Below are 26,665 nucleotides of genomic sequence, written 5' to 3' on the forward strand. Positions count from 1 at the left end.
TATATAGCCCTTCGTACATCAGCTGATATCTCAAAGTGCTGTACAGAAACCCAGCCTAAAACCCCAAACAGCAAACAATGCAGGTGTAAAAGCACGGTGGCTAGGAAAAACTCCCTAGAAAGGCCAAAACCTAGGAAGAAACCTAGAGAGGAACCGGGCTATGTGGGGTGGCCAGTCCTCTTCTGGCTGTGCCGGGTAGAGATTATAACAGAACATGACCAAGATGTTCAAATGTTCATAAATGACCAGCATGGTCGAATAATAATAAGGCAGAACAGTTGAAACTGGAGCAGCAGCACAGTGAGGTGGACTGGGGACAGCAAGGAGCCATCATGTCAGGTAGTCCTGGGGCACGGTCCTAGGGCTCAGGTCCTCCGAGAGAGAGAAAGAAAGAGAGAATTAGAGAGAGCATATTTAAAGTCACCATCGGCCTCATGGTAAAATCCCTGAGCGGTTTCCTTCCTCTCCAGCAACTAAGTTAGGAAGGACACATGTATCTTTGTAGTTGTATGGTGTATTGATACACCATCCAAAGTGTATTAATAACTTCACCATGCTCAAATGGATATTCAATGTCAGTGTTTTTTAAAAGCCATCTACCAATAGGTGTCCTTCTTTGCGATGCATTGGAAAACCTTCCTGTTCTTTGTGGTTGAATCGGTGGTTGAAATTCACTGTTCGACTGAGGGGCCTTACAGACAATTGTATGTGTGCAGTACAGAGATGAGGTAGTCATTCAATAATCACGTTTAACAATATTATTGCACACAGAATGAGTCTATGCAATTTTTACTCCTGAACTTATTTAGGTGAGCCCATGCAAGTTAATATTTGCTTATTGACATTTACTGTAAAGCCGACCAAAACACATTACCTTCTTTGTCCTGGTCTCCTCCTGGGGATCCCAGTATTAGTAGTCTTGAGCATTGAGTCAACATTGTAGGAAAGGTGATGGTTATGAATGTAACCCTATGGAAGATACCAATGTGACAGTAGTCAGGGGTCATGAAGAAAGTCCAGACGTTTTGTCTGTGTATTGGAGGGAGGTCAAGCTTTGATAAGTTTGCAGGGGAAGTGAGAACATTAGCAACTTTGGGTGTCTTTCCAATGCATAACATTACATTTTCCACAACATTTAGCTTACGAATGCCCGAAAGAGTTACCACTTTCGCGAGGTGACTGCAACTGTACTTCACTGAAGCAATAAGCATTTAACCTTTTTTTTTTTTTAAGTTTAGGTTATGATTCTTACGTCTTGACAATGCATTTATTTGTATTTTAGAGGAAATACATTACAATTAGTGAGCTGTAAATCATGCACAAAATAAATCAGAAGAGCCAAAATCGTAACGTGTTTAATTCTTGAAGCAGTAAAACGGGTTTCCAGATCAGGGCAGCACACACAGGGTTCACTGGTTGAGAAATAAAAAGGTGCAAGGAAAAATGTTTGAGAAGATCAAAAAGAAGAGGATATGCAAGTCCAAAAAGAAGACAACAGTAAGAAAGAATGTAGCTCTTGTTTAGTTAATGAGTCAGATGATTCATTAAAACAGAAACAAACATGCAAAACAGACATTCATGTAACATTAAAAAAATTACTCTTCCCTTTCATGCACCACTTCCTTCTCCATATGCCAGGGGTCTCCAACCTTTTCTGGCATGAGAGCTACTGTTAAATCATGTGAGCTACTCACAATTGCTTTCCTAGCTTTGAAACATGCACTCCTTGTATTTTCCCAAATTCTGTTCTCTCAGTTTTATTTTTTGTGGTTTGGGATGTATTTTTATTTAACTCAGAATTACAATTATTCATAGAGAAACAATGCAATGTTATGTTCTGAATCAATGTCAATGCTTAAATCACACCAGAATACCATCTTTCGGCCTGGAAAAAAAATCAATTCTGATTTGAGTGTAATACCACTTTAAATGCACATTTTGCGAGAGAGGAACTTGCTGGTTTAGCAATGTTTTTGCAACTGCATATGTCATACCAGTTTGCAAAACAAACGCCCACCCAATCGGTACAAATAATCATGATATAATTCTGCCAGGTAAACCTGGTTTTCAGTTGACATTAAAATGATTAGGTTTGGGGTTGTCTGTCTACCGAGAAGACAATTGTTATTTCCGCTAACTGGTATACGAAGTGAATGATAGGCAAACAGGCACACCACACAGACATACAGGGGCAATATTGCGGGAAATGTATTGACAGATATTGTTACGTTTGGGTTTTAAGCCAGTTGTGACTAACTAGGGGTAATGTCAATGTGGATTTGATAGTAGCCGGGAGCTTGGTGTGTGTGATACTTGACAGTCTGCAGAGTGCTCATTCTCAGCCCGAATCCAACCGCGATCGGCCCAGTCTTTTAGTCCTACATAATAATAAAACGCTTGGTTGTATTTAAAGGTATTAATGACTCGTTTGCTGTCTAATGGCATGAATTATTGATTGATTATATTTTTGTAGGCTAAATTAAGACATAACGTGCGCTCACAGGTTGATGGATTGATTATGCAAGGCTACTACGAGGTGGGTCGAGCAAAAATACATTATTTAGGCTATTGCTTGCTAAATGTTTCTGATCAGTGATGGATGAGCTAACAAATAAATGAACCACCTCCACTTGCCCAGCCAGAGATCATTTAAGCAATATACAGACATAAATTCAGTGAAACAAAACCATATTGATTTATCAGTAAAGTCACAGGCATTAGGTCGGGTGTATCACAGGCTACTACCGAGTGAAGAGCAAAATACACTTGTTAGGCCACATAACATTCTTGCAAAATGTTCTAATCAGCGAATATGAGCAAACTAGAATAAAGATTATCACGAGCACTCACCTCAATTTAACTAACATTTTCCCAGTCTAATTGTTACCAAATATCCAAAATATTTGGATATCCAATCTGACATTGATTTAGCAAGAGGAGTCCCCCCCACACTTGTCCCAAAAAGAGCACAATGGGGCAGTCACAATCAAAACAGTGATGAAATGAACCCACAATACTGACTTTAAACAATTTGGGAAGTGCATGTATTTTTCCTAACTATTTGGTGGGCTGCTCCAATTGGCCTGTTGGTTGAACCCTGATATAGACATACATCAGAGGCGGCTGGTGGGAGGAGCTATAGGAGGATTCCTCATTGTAGTGGCTGGAATGGAAAAAAGGTAATGGAGTCAAACATATGGTTTCCATATATTTGTGTTTGATATTGTTCCATTTATTCCATTCCAGCCATTACAATGAGCCCATCCTCCTATAGCTCCTCCCACCAGCCCTCCACTGACATACATGTAACACAGAACAATTACTCTTCCTCCTCGTGTTTAGTGGGAGGACATGCCTTCTTCATCAGTGGCGCTGGCATCGACACCCTCTTTTTGATAACATGCTCCATGTGGGCATGCTCAGATGTGTCCAGGCTGATGTTGTATTTAGCAAGGATCTTCATGATTGGCCTCAGTTTCAGCCACCACGATGTTTTGGGGATGCGGTGCCTGGACAGGACAGCAGAGGGGGGTAGAGAAGCATTAATAGGAACGTTAGGGATATTTTGGCCCTGTCCAGGAACAACCACTAGCCCTTACCTCTAGACACTTGTGGAGATCTGAAAGGATTGGATAGCAATATGGTGATAACAGGTGCTAGGGTTCATTTCTGGACAAGGCCAATATAAAAAGTGGTCCTTTGTAGCTCAGTTGGTACGGTATGGCGCTTGTAATGACACAGTAGGGGGTTCAATTCCCAGGACCACCCATATGTCAAATGGATGCACACATGACTAAGTCATTTAGGATAAAAGTGTCTGCTTAATGGCAAATATTATATTATTATAGAATAATCAGCAACTGCCACTTTCAAGTTAAGCGTCATAGATTTTATTTTTGAAAATATGTATGATTTAAAGGATCTTACACAAAGTCTGTCTGTTCCTTCAGCTCAGCAAGAGGCTGGAACGTCAGTGCTCTCTTCTTCATGCCCAGCACACAGGCAGAGTCTGGGGTGTTAGCGAAGATACGACCTGGAGAAAAGGAGAAGAAGATTAACTGAGACAGAGACAGAGAATTAAAAACAAGTATATGAATTTGTGAGGTATAAGCAGGGGTTATCTCACATGGACAAACGCACGTAACAGAGGATGGTATCGTAGCATCTGTCTGTCAGATTTTCTACATCACTGATCATTTGGACAAATTACGATTTCACAGGCTTTCAAATTTTGGAAGAGGGGACATTTGGCCCATAGACTTGCCCGAATTATGCAGCGAGAGGGGGGTGGAGCTACCATCGTGCTTCAGCTCCTCATTCTAGTATATTTTCTAAGATGTCTGCCCCCAGAGCTTAATCAAGCATCTGACGCAATTATGCAAGATTTTAGTTCTGTGCTTCCGAGATTAAACCCAGGGATACAACAGACACAAAATGTACTATCAATGGACACATTTATTTTTTATATCCTATCTTCTACGTATGTGTACATTACAATTGCCATTAAGACACATGGTCTAATTGGAGACATCCCACAGCCTGTCTGTCTTACCGTGTCTATAGACCTCCTTGAGTTTCTCTGTTATCCACAAAACAGCCTTGGAACCCATCTTGGTGCCAAAGTTCCGGTCGAAAGGTGTTGGGGTGCCGCCCTGGGGAGAGGGAAGGTTGTATTACTGCATCTGAAGTCGACGTGCTGTATGTTCTGGAAAAGCTATAATATTAGGGACACTCTTCTACTACTTCTAATAGGGTGCCATTTGGGGATGCGGCCTTGTCACTGTTAACAGACCTGTTGCATGTGTCCCAGAACGTTCTTGCGGCAGTCAAAGATGCCCTTGCCCTCCTCAGAGTAGAGGGCGAAGATAAAGTCTGTGGTGTAGTTGGCATTGCAGTTCTCATTCCTGACACACAGAGGAATAATCAAAAGGTGTGCAGATACCGTTCTTAACATGAATGTAATGTGTATATACACTGTTGAAGTGGCATGGCAGTTTGGGGTTTTTGGGAAAGGTACAAGAATGGTAGATAATGAAATGAATGAGGGAATGCTTGAATGAACCCCACCTGAGAATCAAACCTCTCTTCACGTCTGTCTTCATCTTCTGCACGAGATGCTCTACGTTCATCTGTAAACCAGAGCCCGTCGGTCAGCACACCTTTGTACCTTGTAAACTATATAGAGGCCAGTTTGTACCATGCATACTTTTATGTAGAGGAGAAACTTAAGCCTAGTCCTGGACTAGAAAGTATGTTCAACGAAGATTCTCCACGGACAGCGCCTCTCCAGGAATAGTGTTCATGACTAAGCTTAATCTGTGTCCGGAAACTGGCCCAAAGATTTTCACAAGCTGACAGACTGGTGTCGTCTATGTATGTGTCTAAAGCTCTCCATGTCATGATAGATAGAGAGAGATATATAGAGATATATATATATATATATATATATATATATATATAGATAGAGAGATAGAGAGAGAGAGAGAGAGAGAGAGAGAGAGAAAAAAACTGCAAGAAAGTGTTTATCCTGCTTCAGCTCACCTCCAGGTCTCTAATACCAAATTTGTCCTCATAGATGTATGCAGCATCAGCCCCAGCAGCCAGACCTGCCATGGTAGCCAGGTAACCACAGTACCCTCCTGCGGTCTCAATGATGAACACGCGACGCTTGGTGCCTGCTGCTGACTGCTTGATCCTGTCACAGGTCTGAGGGGACAGGGAATAAGAGAGGAGACGGGTTAAGAAGTGGAGACTGACAGTTTTACAGCATCAGAGTATGTGAGCTGAGCGGCACGAGGAGTGGAGCTTGCCCAATTTGTCACTGGAGCGTGGAGCCTTCTCGCCCGCTCCAATTTCGCTCCAAGTAGCGCTCACTTCACGAGCTCAGGGTATGCCCGTGCCAGCATTAATTAGTAGTCTACTTGTGTGCTGCTATAGCCCCTTGCTTTATCTACTGTCATGGAGTTCGCTAAATATTTTCATAAAGAAACTGATAGAACACAGGTGCTAAATCAAGGTGACTTACAAAGATGAGGACCAAGAGCAAGAGAGGGAGTGTGGTGAGTGTGGTGATGAGTCCACAACTAAAGAATCATAGTGGAATCTGAAAAGACATGTATACTGAAAACATGATGGTGTACTTACTACGTGCACATGCTAAAAGAAAGGAACGAGGCCGATAGAGGTGGTCATTGTAGCAAAGTATTTCTAAACGAAAAATCAGATCTCTTAAACGTTTCGTTCCTTTTTGGTCTATTTTCTATACAATAGGCCATAATATATTTTGTCCCAATAGGCCTGGCATATTCCCACGTTCAATGAGCTTTCCGTTTTGATCGGGTTATTTTGCCTAAAAACTTTTAGGCCTACCTATAGAAAAATAAAAAATTAACTCTGCATCTCTGCCTAGCCTGGCAAGAGTGGCCAAGAGAGTGTTTATCATCCCCAGTGGCTCTGCAAGTGTTGAGAGGATACTCTCCCATCGCATGTGACTGAAGTCACAGACTAAAAATGAATTCAAAAGGCAATAATAAGTCATTTTTCATTTCATTTGTATTTAATTCTGAGTAAGTCACAGCCTATATGCGTAATTTATAGACTATAATGATTTAATACAACAAAATGTTGTTTAAATGCTGTGCACTTTATGTCCCTACCAGCCTACAGTTGCACTCGTCAATGCTTCACAATGTTTTTCTTTGTAGGCTAGAGCCTTGAAATAATTGAAATACTACAGCCTAAATAATTCATTTTCGTTCCTTCTTAGGCTCCCTGTCTGGCTCCTGACCTATATAGACTGTTTATATGCGGTTAATATGACATGTAACCTATTTGAAATGGAGCGCAGGAGCTGCTGAGCGGGATTTCCAACCACTCAATGCTCACATTCAGAATATGGAGGTTATGGTTTAGAGTAGACCATGTGCCCTAACTGTTATTGAGCAAGGCCATTAACATCTTTGTTTTTATGGGACAATTTCAGGGACAGCAGCACCTCCCTGTTCCAGTTTAAAATGTTTTCACCCTACTGAACATGATCCAGGTGTTGGTGTTACTTATGGTGATGGTGTGTTCATGTATTACGGTACTGACCACAGTTATGGTGTTGATATGTTACATTTCTGATCACGATAATGATGTATTACGGTACCGACCGAGGCGGTGGTGTTGATGTATTACAGTACTAACCGAGGTGATTGTGTTGATGTATTACGGTACTGACCGAGGCGATGGTGTTGATGTATTACAGTACTGACCGAGGCGATGGTGTTGATGTATTACAGTACTGACCGAGGCGATGGTGTTGATGTATTACAGTACTGACCGAGGCGATGGTGTTGATGTATTACGGTACCGACCGAGGCTATGGTGTTGATGTATTACAGTACTGACCGAGGCGATGGTGTTGATGTATTACAGTACTGACCGAGGCGATGGTGTTGATGTATTACAGTACTGACCGAGGCTATGGTGTTGATGTATTACGGTACTGACCGAGGCGATGGTGTTGATGTATTACAGTACTGACCGAGGCGATGGTGTTGATGTATTACAGTACTGACCGAGGTGATGGTGTTGATGTATTACGGTACTGACCGAGGCGATGGTGTTGATGTATTACGGTACTGACCGAGGTGATGATGTTGATGTATTACAGTACTGACCGAGGCGATGGTGTTGATGTATTACGGTACTGACCGAGGCGATGGTGTTGATGTATTACGGTACTGACCGAGGTGATGATGTTGATGTATTACGGTACTGACCGAGGCGATGGTGTTGATGTATTACAGTACTAACCGAGGTGATGGTGTTGATGTATTACGGTACTGACCGAGGCGATGGTGTTGATGTATTACAGTACTGACCGAGGCGATGGTGTTGATGTATTACAGTACTGACCGAGGCGATGGTGTTGATGTATTACAGTACTGACCGAGGCGATGGTGTTGATGTATTACAGTACTGACCGAGGCGATGGTGTTGATGTATTACAGTACTGACCGAGGCGATGGTGTTGATGTATTACGGTACTGACCGAGGCGATGGTGTTGATGTATTACAGTACTGACCGAGGCCATGGTGTTGATGTATTACGGTACTGACCGAGGCAATGCTGTTGATGTATTACGGTACTGACCGAGGTGATGGTGTTGATGTATTACGGTACTGACCGAGGCGATGGTGTTGATGTATTACAGTACTGACCGAGGCGATGGTGTTGATGTATTACAGTACTGACCGAGGCGATGGTGTTGATGTATTACAGTACTGACCGAGGCGATGGTGTTGATGTATTACGGTACTGACCGAGGCGATGGTGTTGATGTATTACAGTACTAACCGAGGTGATGGTGTTGATGTATTACAGTACTGACCGAGGCGATGGTGTTGATGTATTACGGTACTGACCGAGGCGATGGTGTTGATCTATTACAGTACTAACCGAGGTGATGGTGTTGATGTATTACGGTACTGACCAAGGCGATGGTGTTGATGTATTACAGTACTAACCGAGGTGATGGTGTTGATGTATTACGGTACTGACCGAGGCGATGGTGTTGATGTATTACAGTACTGACCGAGGCGATGGTGTTGATGTATTACAGTACTGACCGAGGCGATGGTGTTGATGTATTACAGTACTGACCGAGGCGATGGTGTTGATGTATTACAGTACTGACCGAGGCGATGGTGTTGATGTATTACGGTACTGACCGAGGCGATGGTGTTGATGTATTACAGTACTGACCGAGGCGATGGTGTTGATGTATTACGGTACAGACCGAGGCGATGGTGTTGATGTATTACAGTACTGACCGAGGTGATGGTGTTGAGGGCTGTGTCAGCTCCGATACTGAAGTCTGAGCCGGGGACGTTGTTGGAGACAGTGGCGGGGATGACCACCATGGGAATGCACAGCTCTTCATACTTATCTCTGCCCTGCACCAGCTCCAGACCACCCATATACGCCTGGGAGAGGGAACAGGAGGAGAGAGGAGAGGAAAAAGGGGAGGGAAAAGGGGAGGGAAGGAGATGCGAGAAAGAGGGAGAAGAGCAGCAGGGGTTATACTACTGAGGTACTGGGCGTATGTGTCTTTTGTAGTTACATGTGAGATCCCACATAGACATTACATTTACATTTGAGTCATTCTTCAAATGATCTTATCCATGATGACTGACCTACTTTTAGAACATTGACATAAGACAGCCACACATTAAAGAAGACATGCATGTGATGAGATAATCTTCTGACTCTTACCTCGAACCCTCCAATAATCACCAGAGAGTGGATATTGAACTTAGCGATAGTCAAGCTGATTTCCTCAATGTACTCAGAAGGAAGGACTCTTCAAATAAAGGACGATTTAGTTAGTAGTGTGAAATATCAGCGATTTACCGTATCACTGCCCCAAAAATGATTTTACATGTCAAAATGAGTTTTGTGTGCCCCTCAGTTCCACTCCTGCTGACAACACAAACTATTGCACTGTATTCATCCTGCATCCTAATAATCATTCTGAGTAGTACCTCTTGGTGCCCAACTCAGAGCCCCCCTTTCCAGTCCAGCCTGACACTCCAGTCCAGGTGATAGGCTCAATCTGTGGAAGACAACAAAGTCAAGGGGTCAAGGGAGTGAGGTTTCCAGATTCACTGGACAAGAGTTACTGTACCAGGCAGAGGAGGCTGCTGGGATGAGATATAGGAGGACAGGCTCATTATAATGACTAGAATGGAATACATGGAACGGAGTCAAACATGTGGTTTCCATATGTTTGATACTGTCCTCCTATAGCTCCTCCTACCAGCCTCTTCTGGTACCAGGCCACACTTATTCTATATTTAGATTAGAGATGACCTGGATCTGTACACACAAAGCATCCAAGAGTGTTGATCTAGGATCAGTTGAGCCTTTTAGATGTTTCATGGACAAAAGGGACCTGATCCTAGGTCAGCACTCCTACTCTGAGACGCTTTATGAATATGGGCCCTGATAAAAAGAGGAGTTTTGGCTGAGAGGAATGGGCTCTGCCTAGTACGCAATGTGTAGTGCGTAGGGTGTACACACCTTTCCTTGAGCGAGACCCTCGAACCCGTCATGAACGGCCAACATGTTGTGTCCCTGAATGATGCCGATCCTCACTGCAGAACGCACAGCAGCATTCATACCAGCACATGGAGCACCAATGTTTACTATAGCCACGTTAATGTTGCTCTGAAGAGGAGGAGAGGAGAGGTGACAAGAAGAGAATGGTGACACATTGCTGTCAGTGCTAGAGTCGTGACTAATTTAACTAAACTCATGTGTTCATTATGTAGCTGTTGTTCCCCACCTTGGTATCTGGAGGGTTGATGTGGGCCAGCATCTTGTATGTGTTCCAGTTGTTTTCAAAGCTCCTGGACACGGCCAACAAAACAGTGATGTGTTAGTAGACTGCGATAAAGTTCATATGTGACATCCGAGTGAGTAGTTTCAGTAATAGTGAAGCCATTGTAAGAGTGGTAAAAGTAGGCTAGTGTTCTTACTTTCCTCTGAGCTTGATAGCATCCTCCCATCTCTTCTCAGCCATGGCAGTAGTCACATCCTTAGTCTGGGGGGGATCATTGATGCAAATTTACATAGAAGTTGAATCATCTGCCATCTCAGTCCATGTCATTGATTTTCTCTGCCATATAATAGTCAAAACCCTTTAGTAGTCAATTCAATTCTTGTTGAAATGACAGCAAAAGTGCTCAGATCTATGATGAACCCATTTGAATGGCACACATACAACAGTTGATGTGGCTTAGTGACTGATACTGACCACTTGGACACACTCCATGAGGGGCAGCCTGACGGCCTGGTTACCGGACAGACTGACCACACAGGCCGGGGTCTCTGGAGTGGCCTCCAACAGGGCCATCACAGCCTCCACACCCATTCTGCTGCCCTAGGGGAGAACACACACCAGGGTTAGACACACACATCACGGTCAAACACAATCACGACACACCGTAGCTAGATACACACAAAGACACACCAACAGAGCCAGGACCACCTCCACACCCATCCTGCTGCCATGGGGAGGAGGGAGAACACACACACACATCACACATTTAGACATGCTCATACGCACAGAGACAGAGAGAGAGAGACCTACCAGGATTCTGTCGAAGGCTGAGGGAGTGCCGCCTCTCTGCACGTGTCCCAGGACAGTGGTACGGGTGTCAAAGCCCAAATTCTTCTCCACCAGCTACAAATGTAAGAAGCACACACAAAGAGCTGTTAACAACCGGCAGTTTAAGGCTAAAATATGCTGACACATTGTTCTGTCAGTTTTATAGTCTTTTAAGTAATATTTCATGTGTTAATTGTGTAGCCGTTGTCCCCCCTTGGTATCTGGAGGGTTGTTGTGGGCTAGCATCTTGTGTGTCTTCCAGTTGTTGTCAAAGCCATCTTTTTGTGTGTTGCCTTCTTGATGCTGGAGTGTTTACGGACATATTCAACCTCTCCCTATCCCAGGCTTTTGTCCCCACTTGCTTCAAGATATCCACCATTGTTCCTGTACCCAAGCAAGCTAGGGTAATTGAACTAAATAACTATCGCCCCGTAGCACTCACTTCTGTCATCATGAAGTGCTTTAAAAGGCTAGTCAAGGATCATATCACCTCCACCTTACCCAACACCCTAGACCCACTACAATTTGCATACCGCCCCAACAGATCTGCGGACGACGCTATCGCCGTTGCACAGCACACTGCCCTATCCCACCTGGACAAAAGGGATACCTATGTGAGAATGCTGATCATCGACTACAGCTCAGCCTTCAACACCATAGTGCCCTCCAAGCTCATCACTATGCTCAGGGCCCTGGGTCTGAACTCTGCCCTGTGCAACAGGGTCCTAGACTTCCTGACGTACCGACCCCAGGTGGTGAGGTTAGGCAACAACACCTATGCCACGCTGATCCTCAACACAGGGGCCCAACAGAGGTGTGTGCTCAGACCCCTCCTATACTCCCTGTTCACCCATGACTAACTCAATCATCAAATTTGCTGACGACATTAGTGGTAGGCCTGATTACCAACAACAACGAGACAGCCTACAGGGGAGGAGGTTAGAGCCCTGGCGGAGTGGTACCAGGAAAAGCCATCCACATCAACAGGGAGCAGTGGAGAGGGTCAAAAGCTTCAAGTTCCTTGGCGTGCACATCACTGAGGACCTGAAAACTTTTAGTTGTTGCAGAAATTGACCCACTACGCTGTTTATTTTCTGCATCTATGTAAAAATTGTAATAAAAAATATTGTTTTATGGTTAGGAATGTTTCTTAACGTTAAGGCTCCAAATTTCAATCAAACGTTTTAACAGTCACACACCTAGCCCTTCACAAACTTTGACAGATGCACCATTGACAGCATTCTGCCGGGCTGCAACACCGCCCTGTTACGGCAACTGCACCACCTTCAACCGCATGGCTCTCTAGAGGGTGGTGCGGTCAGCCTAATACATCACCGGGGGCACGCTGCCTGCCCAAGAAGATCATTAAGGAACTCAGCCACTGAAGCCACGGTATGTTCACTCTGCTACCACCTAGCAGACAGAGACGGTACAGGTGCATCAGAGCCGGGACGAGAGACCAAGAAACTGCTTCTATACCAGGCCATCAGACTGTTGAACAGCCATCACTAACTGGCTACCTGCCAGACACTCAGCCCTGCACCGTGAGACTAATGCCACATGTATAGTCAGTGAACGCTGGTCACCTCATATTCAGTTTATATACTGTTGTTTACTCACTGTGTATGTACAGTGCATTCGGAAAGTATTCAAACCCCTTAACTTTTTCCAAATTTGTTACATTACAGCCTTACTCTAAAATGGATGAAATAAAATAAAATTCATAATCAATCTACACACAACACTCCCCAAAGATGAAAACAGATGACATTTTAGCTAAATTTATTCAAAATAAAAAACAGAAATACCTTATTTAGATGAGTTTTCAGACCCTTTGCTATGAGACTCGAAATTTAGCTCAGGTGATCAGTTTCCATTGATCATCCTTGAGATGTTTCTACTTGATTGGAGTCCACGTGTGGTAAATTCAGTTGATTGGACATGATTTGGAAAGGCACACCAATTTATAAAAGGTCCCATAGTTGACAGAACATGTCAGAGCAAAAACCAAGCCACGAGGTCAAATGAATTGCCTGTAGAGCTCCGAGACAGGATTGTGTCGTGGCACAGATCTGAGGAAGGGTACCAAAACATTGCTGCAGTATTGAAAGGTCCCAAGAACACAGTGGCCTCCATCATTCTTAAATGGAAGAGGTTTGGAATCCCCAAGACTGGTCGCCTGGCCAAACTGAGCAATCGAGGGAGAAGAGCATTGGTCAGGGAGGTAACCAAGAACTCGGTCACTATGTCCGAGCTCCAGAGTTCCTCTGTAGAGATGGGAGAACCTTCCAGAAGGACAACCATCTCTGCAGCACTCCACCAGTGGTACAGTGGACAGACGGAAGCCACTCCTCAGTAAAAGGCACATGACAGCCCGCTTCGAGTTTGCCAAAATGCACCTAAAGGACTCTCAGACCATGATAAACAAGATTCTCTGGTCTAATGAAACCAAGATTGAACTCTTTGGCCTGAATGCCAAGCGTCACATCTGGAGGAAACCTGGCACCATCCCTACGGTGAAGCATGGTGGTGGCAGCTTTATGCTGTGGGGATGTTTTTCAGTGGCAGGGACTGGGAGACTAGTCAGGATCGAGGGAAAGATGAACCGAGCAAACTACAGAGAGATCCCTGATAAAAACCTGCTCCAGAGTGCTCAGGACCTCAGACTGGAGAGAAGGTTAATCTTCCAACAGGACAACAACCTTGAGCACACAGCAAAGACAACACAGGAGTGGCTTCGGGACAAGTCTCTGAATGTCATTGAGTGGCCCAGCCAGAGCCCAGACTTGAACCTGATCGAACATCTCTGGAGTGTCATGACTCTCCTGGTCGAGGATCCAAGGCCTCAGATCAGCTTGGCAAATGAACGACAGAGAGATGGGGGGCTTGGCCAGTTTTATGACACTTTCACACCCTGTAGTGAATCAAGTTATAGTTCTGGCTTTCTAGTAGCAAGATTGGAATTACTTTGTTAGAGAGAATATTTTGTAACGTAACAAAATGTTGAAAAAGTGAAGGGGTCTGATACTTTCCAAAGGCAAATCAAATCAAATGTATTTATAAAGCCCTTCTTACATCAACTGATATCTCAAAGTGCTGTACTGAAACCCAGCCTAAAACCCCAAACAGCAAGCAATGCAGGTGTAGAAGCACGGTGGTTAGGAAAAACTCCCTAGAAAGGCCAAAACATAGGAAGAAACCTAGAGAGGAACCAGGCTATGAGGGGTGGTCAGTCTTCTTCTGGCTGTGCCGGGTGGAGATTATAATAGAACGGCCAAGATGTTCAAATGCTCATAGATGACCAGCAGGGTCAAATAATTGTCGATGGTGCAACAGGTCAGCACCTCAGGAGTAAATGTCAGTTGGCTTATCATAGCCGATCATTCAGAGTATCTCTACCGCTCCTTTTGTCTCTAGAGAGTTGAGAACAGCAGGTCTGGGACAGGTAGCACGTCCGGTGAACTGGTCAGGGTTGCATAGCCGCAGGCAGAACAGTTGAAACGGGAGCAGCAGCAACTGTTCTCATCCTAATACTATTACTGTATGTACCATTTCCTTTTCCAAATTATATACTGTCTATACACATCACGTATTTATATTCTGGATTCTCACACATGCTCACTCTAATATATCTCCGTGGATTGTTACAGTGGGGCAAAAAAGTATTTAGTCAGCCACCAATTGTGCAAGTTCTCCCACTGAGAAATATGAGGCCTGTCATTTTCATCATAGGTACACTTCAACTATGACAGACAAAATGAGGGGGAAAAATCCAGAAAATCCCATTGTAGGATTTTTAATTAACTAATGTGCAAATTATAGTGGAAAATAAGTATTTGGTCACCTACAAACAAGCACGATTCCTGGCTCTCACAGACCTGTAACTTCTTCTTTAAGAGGCTCCTCTGTCCTCCACTCGTTACCTGTATTAATGGCACCTGTTTGAACTTGTTATCAGTATAAAAGACACCTGTCCACAACATCAAACAGTCACACTCCAAACTCCACAATGACCAAGACCAAAGAGCTGTCAAAGGACACCAGAAACAAAATTGTAGACCTGCACCAGGTTGGGAATACTGAATCTGCAATAGGTAAGCAGCTTGGTTTGAAGAAATCAACTGTGGGAGCAATTATTAGGAAATGGAAGACATACAAGACCACTGATAATCTCCCTTGATCTGGGGCTCCACGCAAAATCTCAACCTGTGGGGTCAAAATGATCACAAGAACGGTGAGCAAAAATCCCAGAACCACACGGGGGGACCTAGTGAACGACCTGCAGAGAGCTGGGACCAAAGTAACAAAGCCTACCATCAGTAACACACTACGCAGCCAGGGACTCAAATCCTGCAGTGCCAGACGTGTCCCCCTGCTTAAGCCAGTACATGTCCAGGCCCGTCTGAAGTTTGCTAGAGAGCATTTGGGTGATCCAGAAGAAGATTGGGAGAATGTCATATGGTCAGATGAAACCAAAATAGAACTTTTTGGTAAAAACTCAACTCGTCGTGTTTGGAGGACAAAGAATGCTGAGTTGCATCCAAAGAACACCATACCTACTGTGAAGCATGGGGATGGAAACATCATGCTTTGGGGCTGTTTTTCTGCAAAGGGACCAGAACGACTGATCCGTGTAAAGTAAAGAATGAATGGGGCCATGTATCGTGAGAATTTGACTGAAAACCTCCTTCCATCAGCAAGGGCATTAAAGATGAAACGTGGCTGGGTCTTTCAGCATGACAATGATCCCAAACACACCGCCCGGGCAACGAAGGAGTGGCTTCGTAAGAAGCATTTCAAGGTCCTGGAGTGGCCTAGCCAGTCTCCAGATCTCAACCCCATAGAAAATCTTTGGAGGGAGTTGAAAGTCCATGTTGCCCAGCAACAACCCAAAAACATCACTGCTCTAGAGGAGATCTGCATGGAGGAATGGGCCAAAATACCAGCAACAGTGTGTGAAAACCTTGTGAAGACTTACAGAAAACGTTTGACCTCTGTCATCGCCAACAAAGGTTATATAACAAAGTATTGAGATAAACTTTTGTTATTGACCAAATACTTATTTCCACCATAATTTGCAAATGAATTCATTAAAAATCCTACAATGTGATTTTCTGGATTTTTTTTCTCATTTTGTCTGTCATAGTTGAAGTGTACCTATGCTGAAAATTACAGGCCTCTCTAATATTTTTAAGTGGGAGAGCTTGCACAATTGGTGGCTGACTAAATACTTTTTTGCGGGAATTGTATTGTATTTGCGAGACATTCTACTGCACTTTTGGAGCTAGAAACATAAGCATTTCTCTGCAGCTGTTAAAAACACCTGAAAATCTGTGTACGTGACCAATTAACTTTGATTTGAATCCCCAAGACTGGTCGCCGGTTGGTGGATGGAGCAACACTAAAAGAGGTCCTAAAATAACAAGCAAACAAACTCATTTCAACCGCAAGATACAGTAATATGAGGGAGAGCTTGCCTTCTTGATGTCTTCAGAGCTAATGGGGTTTCCAGCTCTGTCCATGGCTCCCTCAGCCACAATAATCACATTCAGACGAGATCCTCTTGCTCGTTGCTGTCAGAGACCAAAGACACAAGATGTCAGCCTGATGATTAGGTACCAACGATGGAAACCGATGAGTGGGATTAAAAATTCTGTTGTAATGTGGTGTGTTTAAAAAGTAATTCAATATGGATAAATGAATCATTCAGGTCAGAAGTCAGTCTGTCTGTGCATGTAAACCTACATCAGCCAGTCTTCTGCACAGATGCCCCTCCCATCCCTCATCTGGGGGCATCTCTGGGATGAACACCCAGTCAGCACCGCAGGCCAGAGCAGTCACCAGGGCCAGGTAGCCACAGTGTCTACCCATCACCTCCAGGATGAAGGTCCTCTGGTGACTGAGGAGAACAACAGAATAACCATCTTTGTTATAAACCAGGTTCAGAGGAGAAATCTGAAACAGGGTGTGTGAGCGACATAGTGCTGAGTTATTAACCAAAATGTATTTTTTGTTGTTGTTAGTAAACAAAGACATAAAAATAAATGTTTTTGAAGAGCTACTCATTCAAAAGGTTTTTCTTTATTTTTTACTATTTTCTACATTGGAGAATAATAGTGAAGACATCAAAACTAAGAAATAGTACATATTGAATCATGTAGTCCATATTATGGCAAGAACAGCTCAAATAAGCAAAGACAAATGACAGTCCATCATAACTTTAAGACATGAAGGTCAGTCAATACGGAAAACTTCAAGAACTTTGAACGTTTTTTCAATTGCAGTCGCATAAACCATCAAGAGCTATGATGAAACTGTCTCCCAAGAGGACCGCCACAGGAATGGAAGACCCAGAGTTAGCTCTGCTGCAGAGAATAAGTTCATTACAGTTGCAAGCCTCAGAAATTGCAGCCCAAATAAATGTTTCACAGAGTTCAAGTAACAGACACATCTCCACATCAACTGTTCAGAGGTGACTGTGTGAAACAGGCCTTCATGGTCAAATTCCTGCAAAGAAACCACTACTAATGGACACCAATAAGAAGAAGAGACTTGCTTGGGCCAATAAACACGAGCAATGGACATTTGTCATTTATTTAGAATTCAAAGCACACTTAACCAGCATGGCAACCACTGCATTCTGCAGCGATATGCAATCCCATCTGATTTGCGCTTAGTGGGACTATGATTTGTTTTTCAACGGGACAATGATCCAACACACACCTCTAGGCTGTGTAAGAGCTATTTGACCAAGGAGAGTGATGGAGTGCTGCATCAGATGATCTGGTCTCCACAATCACCAGACCTCAAACAAATTGAGATGGTTTGGGATGAGTTGGACCGCAGAGTGAAGGAAAAGCAGCCAACAAGTGCTCAGCATATGTGGGAGCTCCTTCAAGACAGGTGAAGCTGGTTGATAGAATGCCAAGAGTGTGCAAAGCTGTCATCAAGGCAAAGGGTGGCTATTTGAAGAACATCAAATATAAAATATGCTTTGTTTAACACTTTTTTGGTTACTGTGTTATTTCATAGTTTTGATGTCTTCACTATTATTCTACAATTTAGAAAATACATTTTTTGACCTGTAGTGTAAGTTCAAGTATTTGAATTCCGTTTAGTTCTGGGGTTTTTTGTGAGCCCAACGGTGTCATTTGCTCTAGAGAGAAATCAAATCATTCACGAAAGAAATCAAAGAAAGGAGTTGTAGTTTTCATTAAGCAAATATTCAACCTAGTTCAGTGCAGAAACATGGTAATTAACTACCATGACCATAATCCATTGCCCCTGTTCTTTCCGGCTGGAACAGAGACGGATACACTCTTATGCCTGCTGAATTAGGTTAGATACACACAGACCGCATGAGAGAGGAATGTACACAACAGAACAATGAGAGGGATAGAGGCAGTTCGTGAAAGTATGCCTTGGCTGATCTACTTTGAATAACAGGTCAAAGGATTTAGTCAGACAGCTCTGCAGCATAAATAGGATGACTAACAGTACAGAGATAACGTTAGATGTCTGGCTGGCTGGCTGCTACTGCCTTAGCAGAGATGAGATGATAATATATAATAATATATGCCATTTAGCAGACGCTTTTATCCAAAGCGACTTACAGTCATGTGTGCATACATTCTACGTATGGGTGGTCCCGGGAATCGAACCCACTACCCTGGCGTTACAAGCGCCATGCTCTACCAACTGTGCTACAGAAGGACCACATGATGACTAACAGTACAGAGATAACATTAGATGGATGTCTGGCTGGCTGCTACTGCCTCAGCAGAGATGAGATGATGACTAACAGTACAGAGATAACGTTAGATGGATGTCTGGCTGGCTGGCTGCTACTGCCTTAGCAGAGATGAGATGATGACTAACAGTACAGAGATAACGTTAGATGGATGTCTGGCTGGCTGGCTGCTACTGCCTTAGCAGAGATGAGATGATGACTAACAGTACAGAGATAACGTTAGATGGATGTCTGGCTGGCTGGCTGCTACTGCCTTAGCAGAGATGAGATTTACATTTACATTTAAGTCATTTAGCAGACGCTCTTATCCAGAGGGACTTACAAATTGGTGCATTCACCTTATGACATCCAGTGGAACAGCCACTTTACAATAGTGCATCTAAATCTTTTAGGGGGGTGAGAAGGATTACTTATCCTATCCTAGATATTCCTTAAAGAGGTGGGGTTTCAGGTGTCTCCGGAAGGTGGTGATTGACTCCGCTGTCCTGGCGTCGTGAGGGAGTTTGTTCCACCATTGGGGGCCAGACTAACAGTACAGAGATAATGTTAGATGGATGTCTGGCTGGCTGGCTGCTACTGCCTTAGCAGAGATGAGATGATGACTAACAGTACAGAGATAACGTTAGATGGATGTCTGGCTGGCTGGCTGCTACTGCCTTAGCAGAGATGAGATGATGACTAACAGTACAGAGATAACGTTAGATGGATGTCTGGCTGGCTGGCTGCTACTGCCTTAGCAGAGATGAGATGATGACTAACAGTACAGAGATAACGTTAGATGGATGTCTGGCTGGCTGCTACTGCCTTAGCAGAGATGAGATGATGACTAACAGTACAGAGATAACGTTAGATGGATGTCTGGCTGGCTGGCTGCTACTGCCTTAGCAGAGATGAGATGATGACTAACAGTACAGAGATAACGTTAGATGGATGTCTGGCTGGCTGGCTGCTACTGCCTTAGCAGAGATGAGATGATGACTAACAGTACAGAGATAACGTTAGATGGATGTCTGGCTGGCTGGCTGCTACTGCCTTAGCAGAGATGAGATGATGACTAACAGTACAGAGATAACGTTAGATGGATGTCTGGCTGGCTGGCTGCTACTGCCTTAGCAGAGATGAGATGATGACTAACAGTACAGAGATAACATTAGATGGATGTCTGGCTGGCTGGCTGCTACTGCCTTAGCAGAGATGAGATGATGACTAACAGTACAGAGATAACGTTAGATGGATGTCTGGCTGGCTGGCTGCTACTGCCTTAGCAGAGATGAGATGATGACTAACAGTACAGAGATAACGTTAGATGGCTGGCTGCTACTGCCTTAGCAGAGATGAGATGATGACTAACAGTACAGAGATAACGTTAGATGGATGTCTGGCTGGCTGGCTGCTACTGCCTTAGCAGAGATGAGATGATGACTAACAGTACAGAGATAACGTTAGATGGATGTCTGGCTGGCTGGCTGCTACTGCCTTAGCAGAGATGAGATGATGACTAACAGTACAGAGATAACGTTAGATGGATGTCTGGCTGGCTGGCTGCTACTGCCTTAGCAGAGATGAGATGATGACTAACAGTACAGAGATAACATTAGATGGATGTCTGGCTGGCTGGCTGCTACTGCCTTAGCAGAGATGAGATGATGACTAACAGTACAGAGATAACGTTAGATGGATGTCTGGCTGGCTGGCTGCTACTGCCTTAGCAGAGATGAGATGATGACTAACAGTACAGAGATAACGTTAGATGGATGTCTGGCTGGCTGGCTGCTACTGCCTTAGCAGAGATGAGATGATGACTAACAGTACAGAGATAACGTTAGATGGATGTCTGGCTGGCTGGCTGCTACTGCCTTAGCAGAGATGAGATGATGACTAACAGTACAGAGATAACATTAGATGGATGTCTGGCTGGCTGGCTGCTACTGCCTTAGCAGAGATGAGATGATGACTAACAGTACAGAGATAACATTAGATGGATGTCTGGCTGGCTGGCTGCTACTGCCTTAGCAGAGATGAGATGATGACTAACAGTACAGAGATAACGTTAGATGGATGTCTGGCTGGCTGGCTGCTACTGCCTTAGCAGAGATGAGATGATGACTAACAGTACAGAGATAACATTAGATGGATGTCTGGCTGGCTGGCTGCTACTGCCTTAGCAGAGATGAGATGATGACTAACAGTACAGAGATAACATTAGATGAATGTCTGGCTGGCTGGCTGCTACTGCCTTAGCAGAGATGAGATGATGACTATAAGGAATACAAAAAAATGAAGTCATCAAATAAAAAAAGTTATATACACAACTGAAATATTTCATTATTTCATAGTAATTTCATCTTTTTCTATTGATTCATACCCAATGCACCTGACAGAGACAATGGAATATTTTCTATGTTTTAGCAATTGAAAAAGATCTCAAATCATTTTGTCATTGTTTCATCATGCATTTAGTGTTTGAAAAAATGATTGCAACGGAAATCGAAAACCATGAGTATTTTGTCAAATAATCCAACTGAAACCCAACCAACCTTTAAAAAGCACTAATCGCTTAGCACTAGATTGCGCATGTGTGTGTGTCAGGCTGCCGTTTATGGAGTGTGTCCAAGTTGTTACTTCCAGTAATTAAGCCCATCAACTGTGTGTGTGTCTGCTTGTGTTGTGTGCGCACAGTTGCACATTTGCGTGACAGTGATGACCTCTCCTCACCTCTGTGCGGTAGTGGTGATGGCATCCACCACCTCTATGATGCGGTGCAGAGCAGAGTCAGTCCCGATGGTCATGTCTGTCCCACAGAAGTCGTTGTCGATAGAACCTACCATGCCTACGATGTTCAGGTGGCACGATTTCCGGGCCTCGTCATCTGTAATTTTACCTGGAGACCAAGCATGGTAACAAAGTAGTCAGTCATACACTGTCAGTCAAACACAGCAGCCGTTTCACCAATGTAACCAGACCTGGGCTTAAATCGTATACGGTTGAAGTCAGAAGTTTACCTACACCACACCAAATACATTTAAACTCAGTTTTCACAATTCCTGACATTTAATCCAAGTACAAATTCCCTGTCTAAGGTCAGTTAGGATCACCACTTTATTTTGAGAATGTGAAATGTCAGAATAATAGTAGAGAGAATGAATTATTTCAGCTTTTATGTCTTTCATCACATTCCCAGTAGGTCAGAAGTTTACATGCACTCAATTAGTATTTGGTAGCATTGCCTTTAAATTGTTTAACTTGGGTCAAACGTTTTGGGTAGCCTTCCACAAGCTTCCCACAATAAGTTGGGTGAATTTTGGCCCATTCCTCCTGACAAAGCTGGTGTAACTGAGTCAGGTTTGTAGGCCTCCTTGCTCGCACATGCTTTTTCAGTTCTGCCCACACATTTTCTACAGGTTTGAGGTCAGAGCTTTGTGATGGCCACTCCAATACCTTGACTTTGTTGCCCTTAAGCCATTTTTCCACAACTTTGGAAGTATGCTTGACTGATGTCTTGAGATGTTGCTTCAATATATCCACATAATTTTCCTACCTCATGATGCCATCTATTTTGTGAAGTGCACCAGTCCCTCCTGCAGCAAAGCACCACCACAACATATGCTGCCACCCCCGTGCCTCACGGTTGGGATGGTGTTATTTGGCTTGCAAGCCTCCCCTTTTTTCCTCCAAACATAACAATGGTCATTATGGCCAAACAGTTCTATTTTTTGTTTCATCAGACCAGAGGACATTTCTCCAAAAAGTATGATCTTTGTCCCCATGTGCAGTTGCAAACCGTAGTCTGGATTTTTTTATGGCGGTTTTAGAGCAGTTCATACTTGTGTACTATTGTTTGTACATATGAACGTGGTACCTTCAGGTGTTTGGAAATTGCTCCCAAGGATGAACCAGACTTATGGAGGTCTACAATTTATTTTCTGAGGTCTTGGCTGATTTCTTTTGATTTTCCCATGATGTCAAGCAAAGATGAGTTTGAAGGTAGGCCTTGAAATACATCCACAGGTACACCTTCAATTGACTCAAATTATATCAATTAGCCTATCAGAAGCTTCTAAAGCCATGACATAATTTTCTGGAATTTTCCACTGTTTAAAAGCACAGTCAACTTAGTGTATGTAAGCTTTTGACCCACTGGAATTGTGATACAGTGAATTATAAGTTAAATAATCTGTCTGTAAACAATTGCTGTAAAAATGACTTGTGTCATGCACAAAGTAGATGTCCTAACCGACTTGCCAAAACTATAGTTTGTTAACAAAAAATTTGTGGAGTGGTTGAAAAACGAGTTTTAATGACTCCAACCTAAGTGTATGTAAACTTCCGACTTCAACTCTATGTTTTCTTTATATATATATGCCATTTAGCAGACGCTTTTATCCAAAGCGACTTACAGTCATGTGTGCATACATTCTACGTATGGGTGGTCCCGGGAATCGAACCCACTACCCTGGCGTTACAAGCACCATGCTCTATCAACTGTGCCACAGAAGGACCACCCAAATACTTTCATTGTGCTTGATTGAGTTTTCCTGGCACCATGGAACCAATGGAATAGCCTAAAAAATGCAAACTTGCCAATTTGGCCCTCCAGGCAGACTCAATGAAACGCTCAAAGAATTTTGGAAGAAAACAAATACTATTTGAACCCATGTCTGGAATACACTAAAAGTTCTTAGGGCTTTCCTATGGTTCCCGGGGTTCGGGGGCTCAGTCTTACCGGCTTTGACCAGGTCGACCAGCAGAGAGGCCCACTCCTTCCTGAACTGGTTAGCTCCAGTCAAGCTACCGTCACCCCCAATCACACACAGGTTGGTGATGCCCAGCTTGACCAGGTTCAGGGCAGCCTTCATGCGGCCCTCCCTGGCTCTGAAGTCCATGCAGCGGGCACTGCCGATGACTGTGCCACCCTGGTAGAGAGAGACTCATAGAATTAGAAGAAATAATGGACAAAGTTGTGGACTGCAATTTGGTGGAGCCTGTTAAAAGTCATTGAAGAACCAGATGGCCGAAACAACAGTGTTTTTAAACTTTTCTAAACGTGATCTTTAGTGATGCATGCGAATCTTGCATCTTGTCTGCAGCTCAACTCTAGGTCGGTTTGAGCACTGAGAATATGTCAGGCCATCATGAAAGAGAGGCAGCTCTGTAATCACACCCTGCTGGGATCTTTCCATGGTGTCTGGCCACATCCAAACTCAACTTAAACACCCTGTGTACGTGGAGGTCAGCGTGTATTACTGGAGCCGACCCCTGCTCTCCCTTAGTTACAGTAGGCATTGTCTATCCATCTATGAACACATTTGGTTGTGTGTATGTATCGGTCTCTAATATTAAAATAAACCAGTACTCTTGGTTTCTTGTCATTCATTTACTGTAATACCCTCTCTAGACAATGACAGCTTATGACAGTTGTGTACTGTATTGGCATCAGTGCTTGTGAGTGTGTGATAACAGGACTCACCAGTTGCAGCATCATGGACACACTCTCCCAGGTGGCCAGTTTGATGTTGTCTCCTCCATCCACCAGACCCTGGTAACCCTGCACACATCATCAACACAAATACAAACTCCATTATCATCTGAAATGGGAGACAACACCATGCTACTGCAGCCACACAACTTCTCCCTCAATGTGGGTTGTGATAGAATCCATTTGGGGGGGTATTTCTTAAAACTTCAGTCAGATAAATCACAATGGTAATCAGGATCAAATGGATAGTAAGAGGCCTCTATGGGTGATCAGCAATGATATAGGCAACACATTATCGAGTGAATAAACTTGGATAACAGAACTGTGATTCTACTGTATGACTTTACCTCATGAACAAAGTAGACCTTGGCTCCGGTGTAGATACCAACTCTGACTGTGGCCCTCACGGCCGCGTTCATACCTGATAGTCACAGAGAGACAGACAAACATGGGTTTACAGGATTGACTGAAGGCGTATACATGCTTATAACAAGTTATAAAGTGCACTGCACAATAACGAGCTGCTTGTCAAAGCCAAACTGCGACATACACAGGGCCACATCTCACAGTGGCAGTACAGTAGTTATGGCGTAAAACATATTTAATGTGTATCAAGTCCCTTGACATTTGTGTTTTGTGCTCAAGAGTATTTTGGCTACAACATCCGCCTGACACTTCCAAAATGGCTCATAAACTTATTTTCAGAATTGGAATAGAGAGGTGTCGTGTCTGTAAACAGATCTGTAGACTGTACACTATCTTCTCTCCATGTTCAGAACACTAAAGGCCAAGATGTGCGGGTGCGTGTTGTGATTGGTTGGTTGGTAGACAAGCATGGTACGGGACCTTCTCTTGTTACAGTAGAGCAGCTGAGAGAAGAGCGTGGCCAAATCCTTCATACCGTGACGTTCCACAAAAAAAGGTCAGAGGGTCTAAAATTAACACCAAATTAGAGGGGGAGACGGACGGAGAAAAGGCGGGAGATAAGTGGCTCAGAGAAAAGGTTATGGGACACATTTGGAATCATATATCTAGCAATGGTTTTCATTTTTTATTTTTTTATTGAACCTTTATTTAACTAGGCAAGTCAGTTAAAGAACAAATGCTTATTTACAATGATGAAACAGCTAGACAAACATCAGTCATAATAATAATGTTTAATAGCCACTACACCCTATACCTAGCCGCACTGGCAATGTCTCTTGCAACAACTTAGTAGAGATCTGTCCAAATAAATATAATGTAATGGTATTTACTGGTGGGCCAGCTAAGGTATTATGTGAATTTAAAGTATAAACACAGTCAGCACTACTGAAATGTAGTTATATGACATTGCCAGTAAACTACAGTCTCATTTTACTCTACTTTTATGTCTCTCAACAATCATGGAGTAGTACACAAATTTGAAGCATAAGTTATGCAACTTGAAGATAAGAAGTGTACTCTGCTAGGGAAAGATGCAGGTCAACAATGTTTGTGTAGATATTGCCAATTTGAGATCCTGGTCAAGTTGGGAAGTTAAGTTATCTATATCGGGTGTCAGCCTAAAAAGTCCTGTGGCTCTAAGGGTTCAGGAAAGCTATCACGCTGTACTCATCACGTTGTCCTCACTGCCCTGCCAACCACAGTAAAGATAAACCTAAAAGCTAAAGACATTCATCAACTCCTGACACCTGGCCTCTGGGACTAAGTGATCATGAAGACACATAATTCCAGAATCTAACTGGCATAAGTGATCGCTCAGTTGCCCAAATATTCTTTGGCTGCTTTTAGCTTGCTTTGGATGTTCTTCAGAGATAACTCCAGCCCTAACTCAATAATTCAACTCGGGGTGTTGAGTTAATATAAACTGTGATGATTTGATTTCACCTACAGAGCTGGAGGTCCTCACAGTCAAACCCAGACTATTGCAGTACTAACACTGACACACACAAAAACCTCCACACACAGTTACAGGCACACAAAACAGTTACAGGCACACACACTGCCTCTCTGACGTCACACACACTTCTTACCTTGGGCATCACCACCAGACGTCAGCACGGCTATAGACCGGCCGATGCCCATCTTGGTTGGATCCATGCTTGTATGTGACATGGTGTCCACGGGGCTCCACACCAACTAGGTGGTGGCACTAAGGAAGGAAAGGAAAAGGATAGATTGGCTGCTATGGCTGCTACCCTGTTTCTCAAGAGAGAATGGTAAGGTCACTGGCTTTATAAGGACACTGCCCCATAGCCCTGCCCCCGAATCTCTCTCAAACACGCACACACACACACA

The 26,665-nt window shown here is 43.6% G+C and overlaps 1 protein-coding gene and 1 long non-coding RNA gene across 7 annotated transcripts; one reads left to right on the forward strand and one right to left on the reverse strand.

Annotated features, from left to right (window-relative positions):
• Positions 1-1,339: 1,339 nt before the first annotated feature.
• Positions 1,340-26,584, reverse strand: LOC118360347 (ATP-dependent 6-phosphofructokinase, muscle type). 2 transcript variants are annotated; one of them, XM_052482527.1, is made up of 22 exons: positions 26,401-26,584; positions 24,733-24,806; positions 24,377-24,454; positions 23,633-23,822; positions 21,625-21,790; positions 16,905-17,058; positions 16,637-16,732; positions 11,142-11,234; positions 10,806-10,931; positions 10,528-10,592; positions 10,335-10,398; positions 10,070-10,216; positions 9,532-9,602; positions 9,263-9,350; positions 8,821-8,973; positions 5,542-5,706; positions 5,068-5,129; positions 4,793-4,904; positions 4,553-4,652; positions 3,928-4,033; positions 3,356-3,509; positions 1,340-1,412 (listed from the first exon to the last, which is right to left on the reverse strand). In XM_052482527.1, exons 1-22 carry the CDS (start codon positions 26,480-26,482, stop codon positions 1,410-1,412), a joined length of 2,349 nt encoding a protein of 782 aa, XP_052338487.1. In that variant the 5' UTR covers positions 26,483-26,584; the 3' UTR covers positions 1,340-1,409. The 2 variants fall into 2 exon arrangements, with proteins under 2 accessions (XP_052338487.1, XP_052338486.1); XM_052482526.1 differs by having other exon boundaries at positions 1,340-3,509.
• Positions 7,051-8,807, forward strand: LOC127912549 (uncharacterized). 5 transcript variants are annotated; one of them, XR_008083236.1, is made up of 5 exons: positions 7,051-7,192; positions 7,499-7,736; positions 8,145-8,348; positions 8,451-8,518; positions 8,621-8,807. It is a non-coding gene; the product is annotated as an uncharacterized LOC127912549 (long non-coding RNA). The 5 variants fall into 5 exon arrangements; XR_008083239.1 differs by having other exon boundaries at positions 7,533-7,566; positions 7,601-7,736; positions 8,451-8,807; XR_008083235.1 differs by having other exon boundaries at positions 8,451-8,807.
• Positions 26,585-26,665: the final 81 nt, after the last annotated feature.

Source organism: Oncorhynchus keta, chromosome 27 (genome assembly GCF_023373465.1).
Source record: "Oncorhynchus keta strain PuntledgeMale-10-30-2019 chromosome 27, Oket_V2, whole genome shotgun sequence".
In the NCBI taxonomy this organism is placed as follows: domain Eukaryota; kingdom Metazoa; phylum Chordata; class Actinopteri; order Salmoniformes; family Salmonidae; genus Oncorhynchus; species Oncorhynchus keta.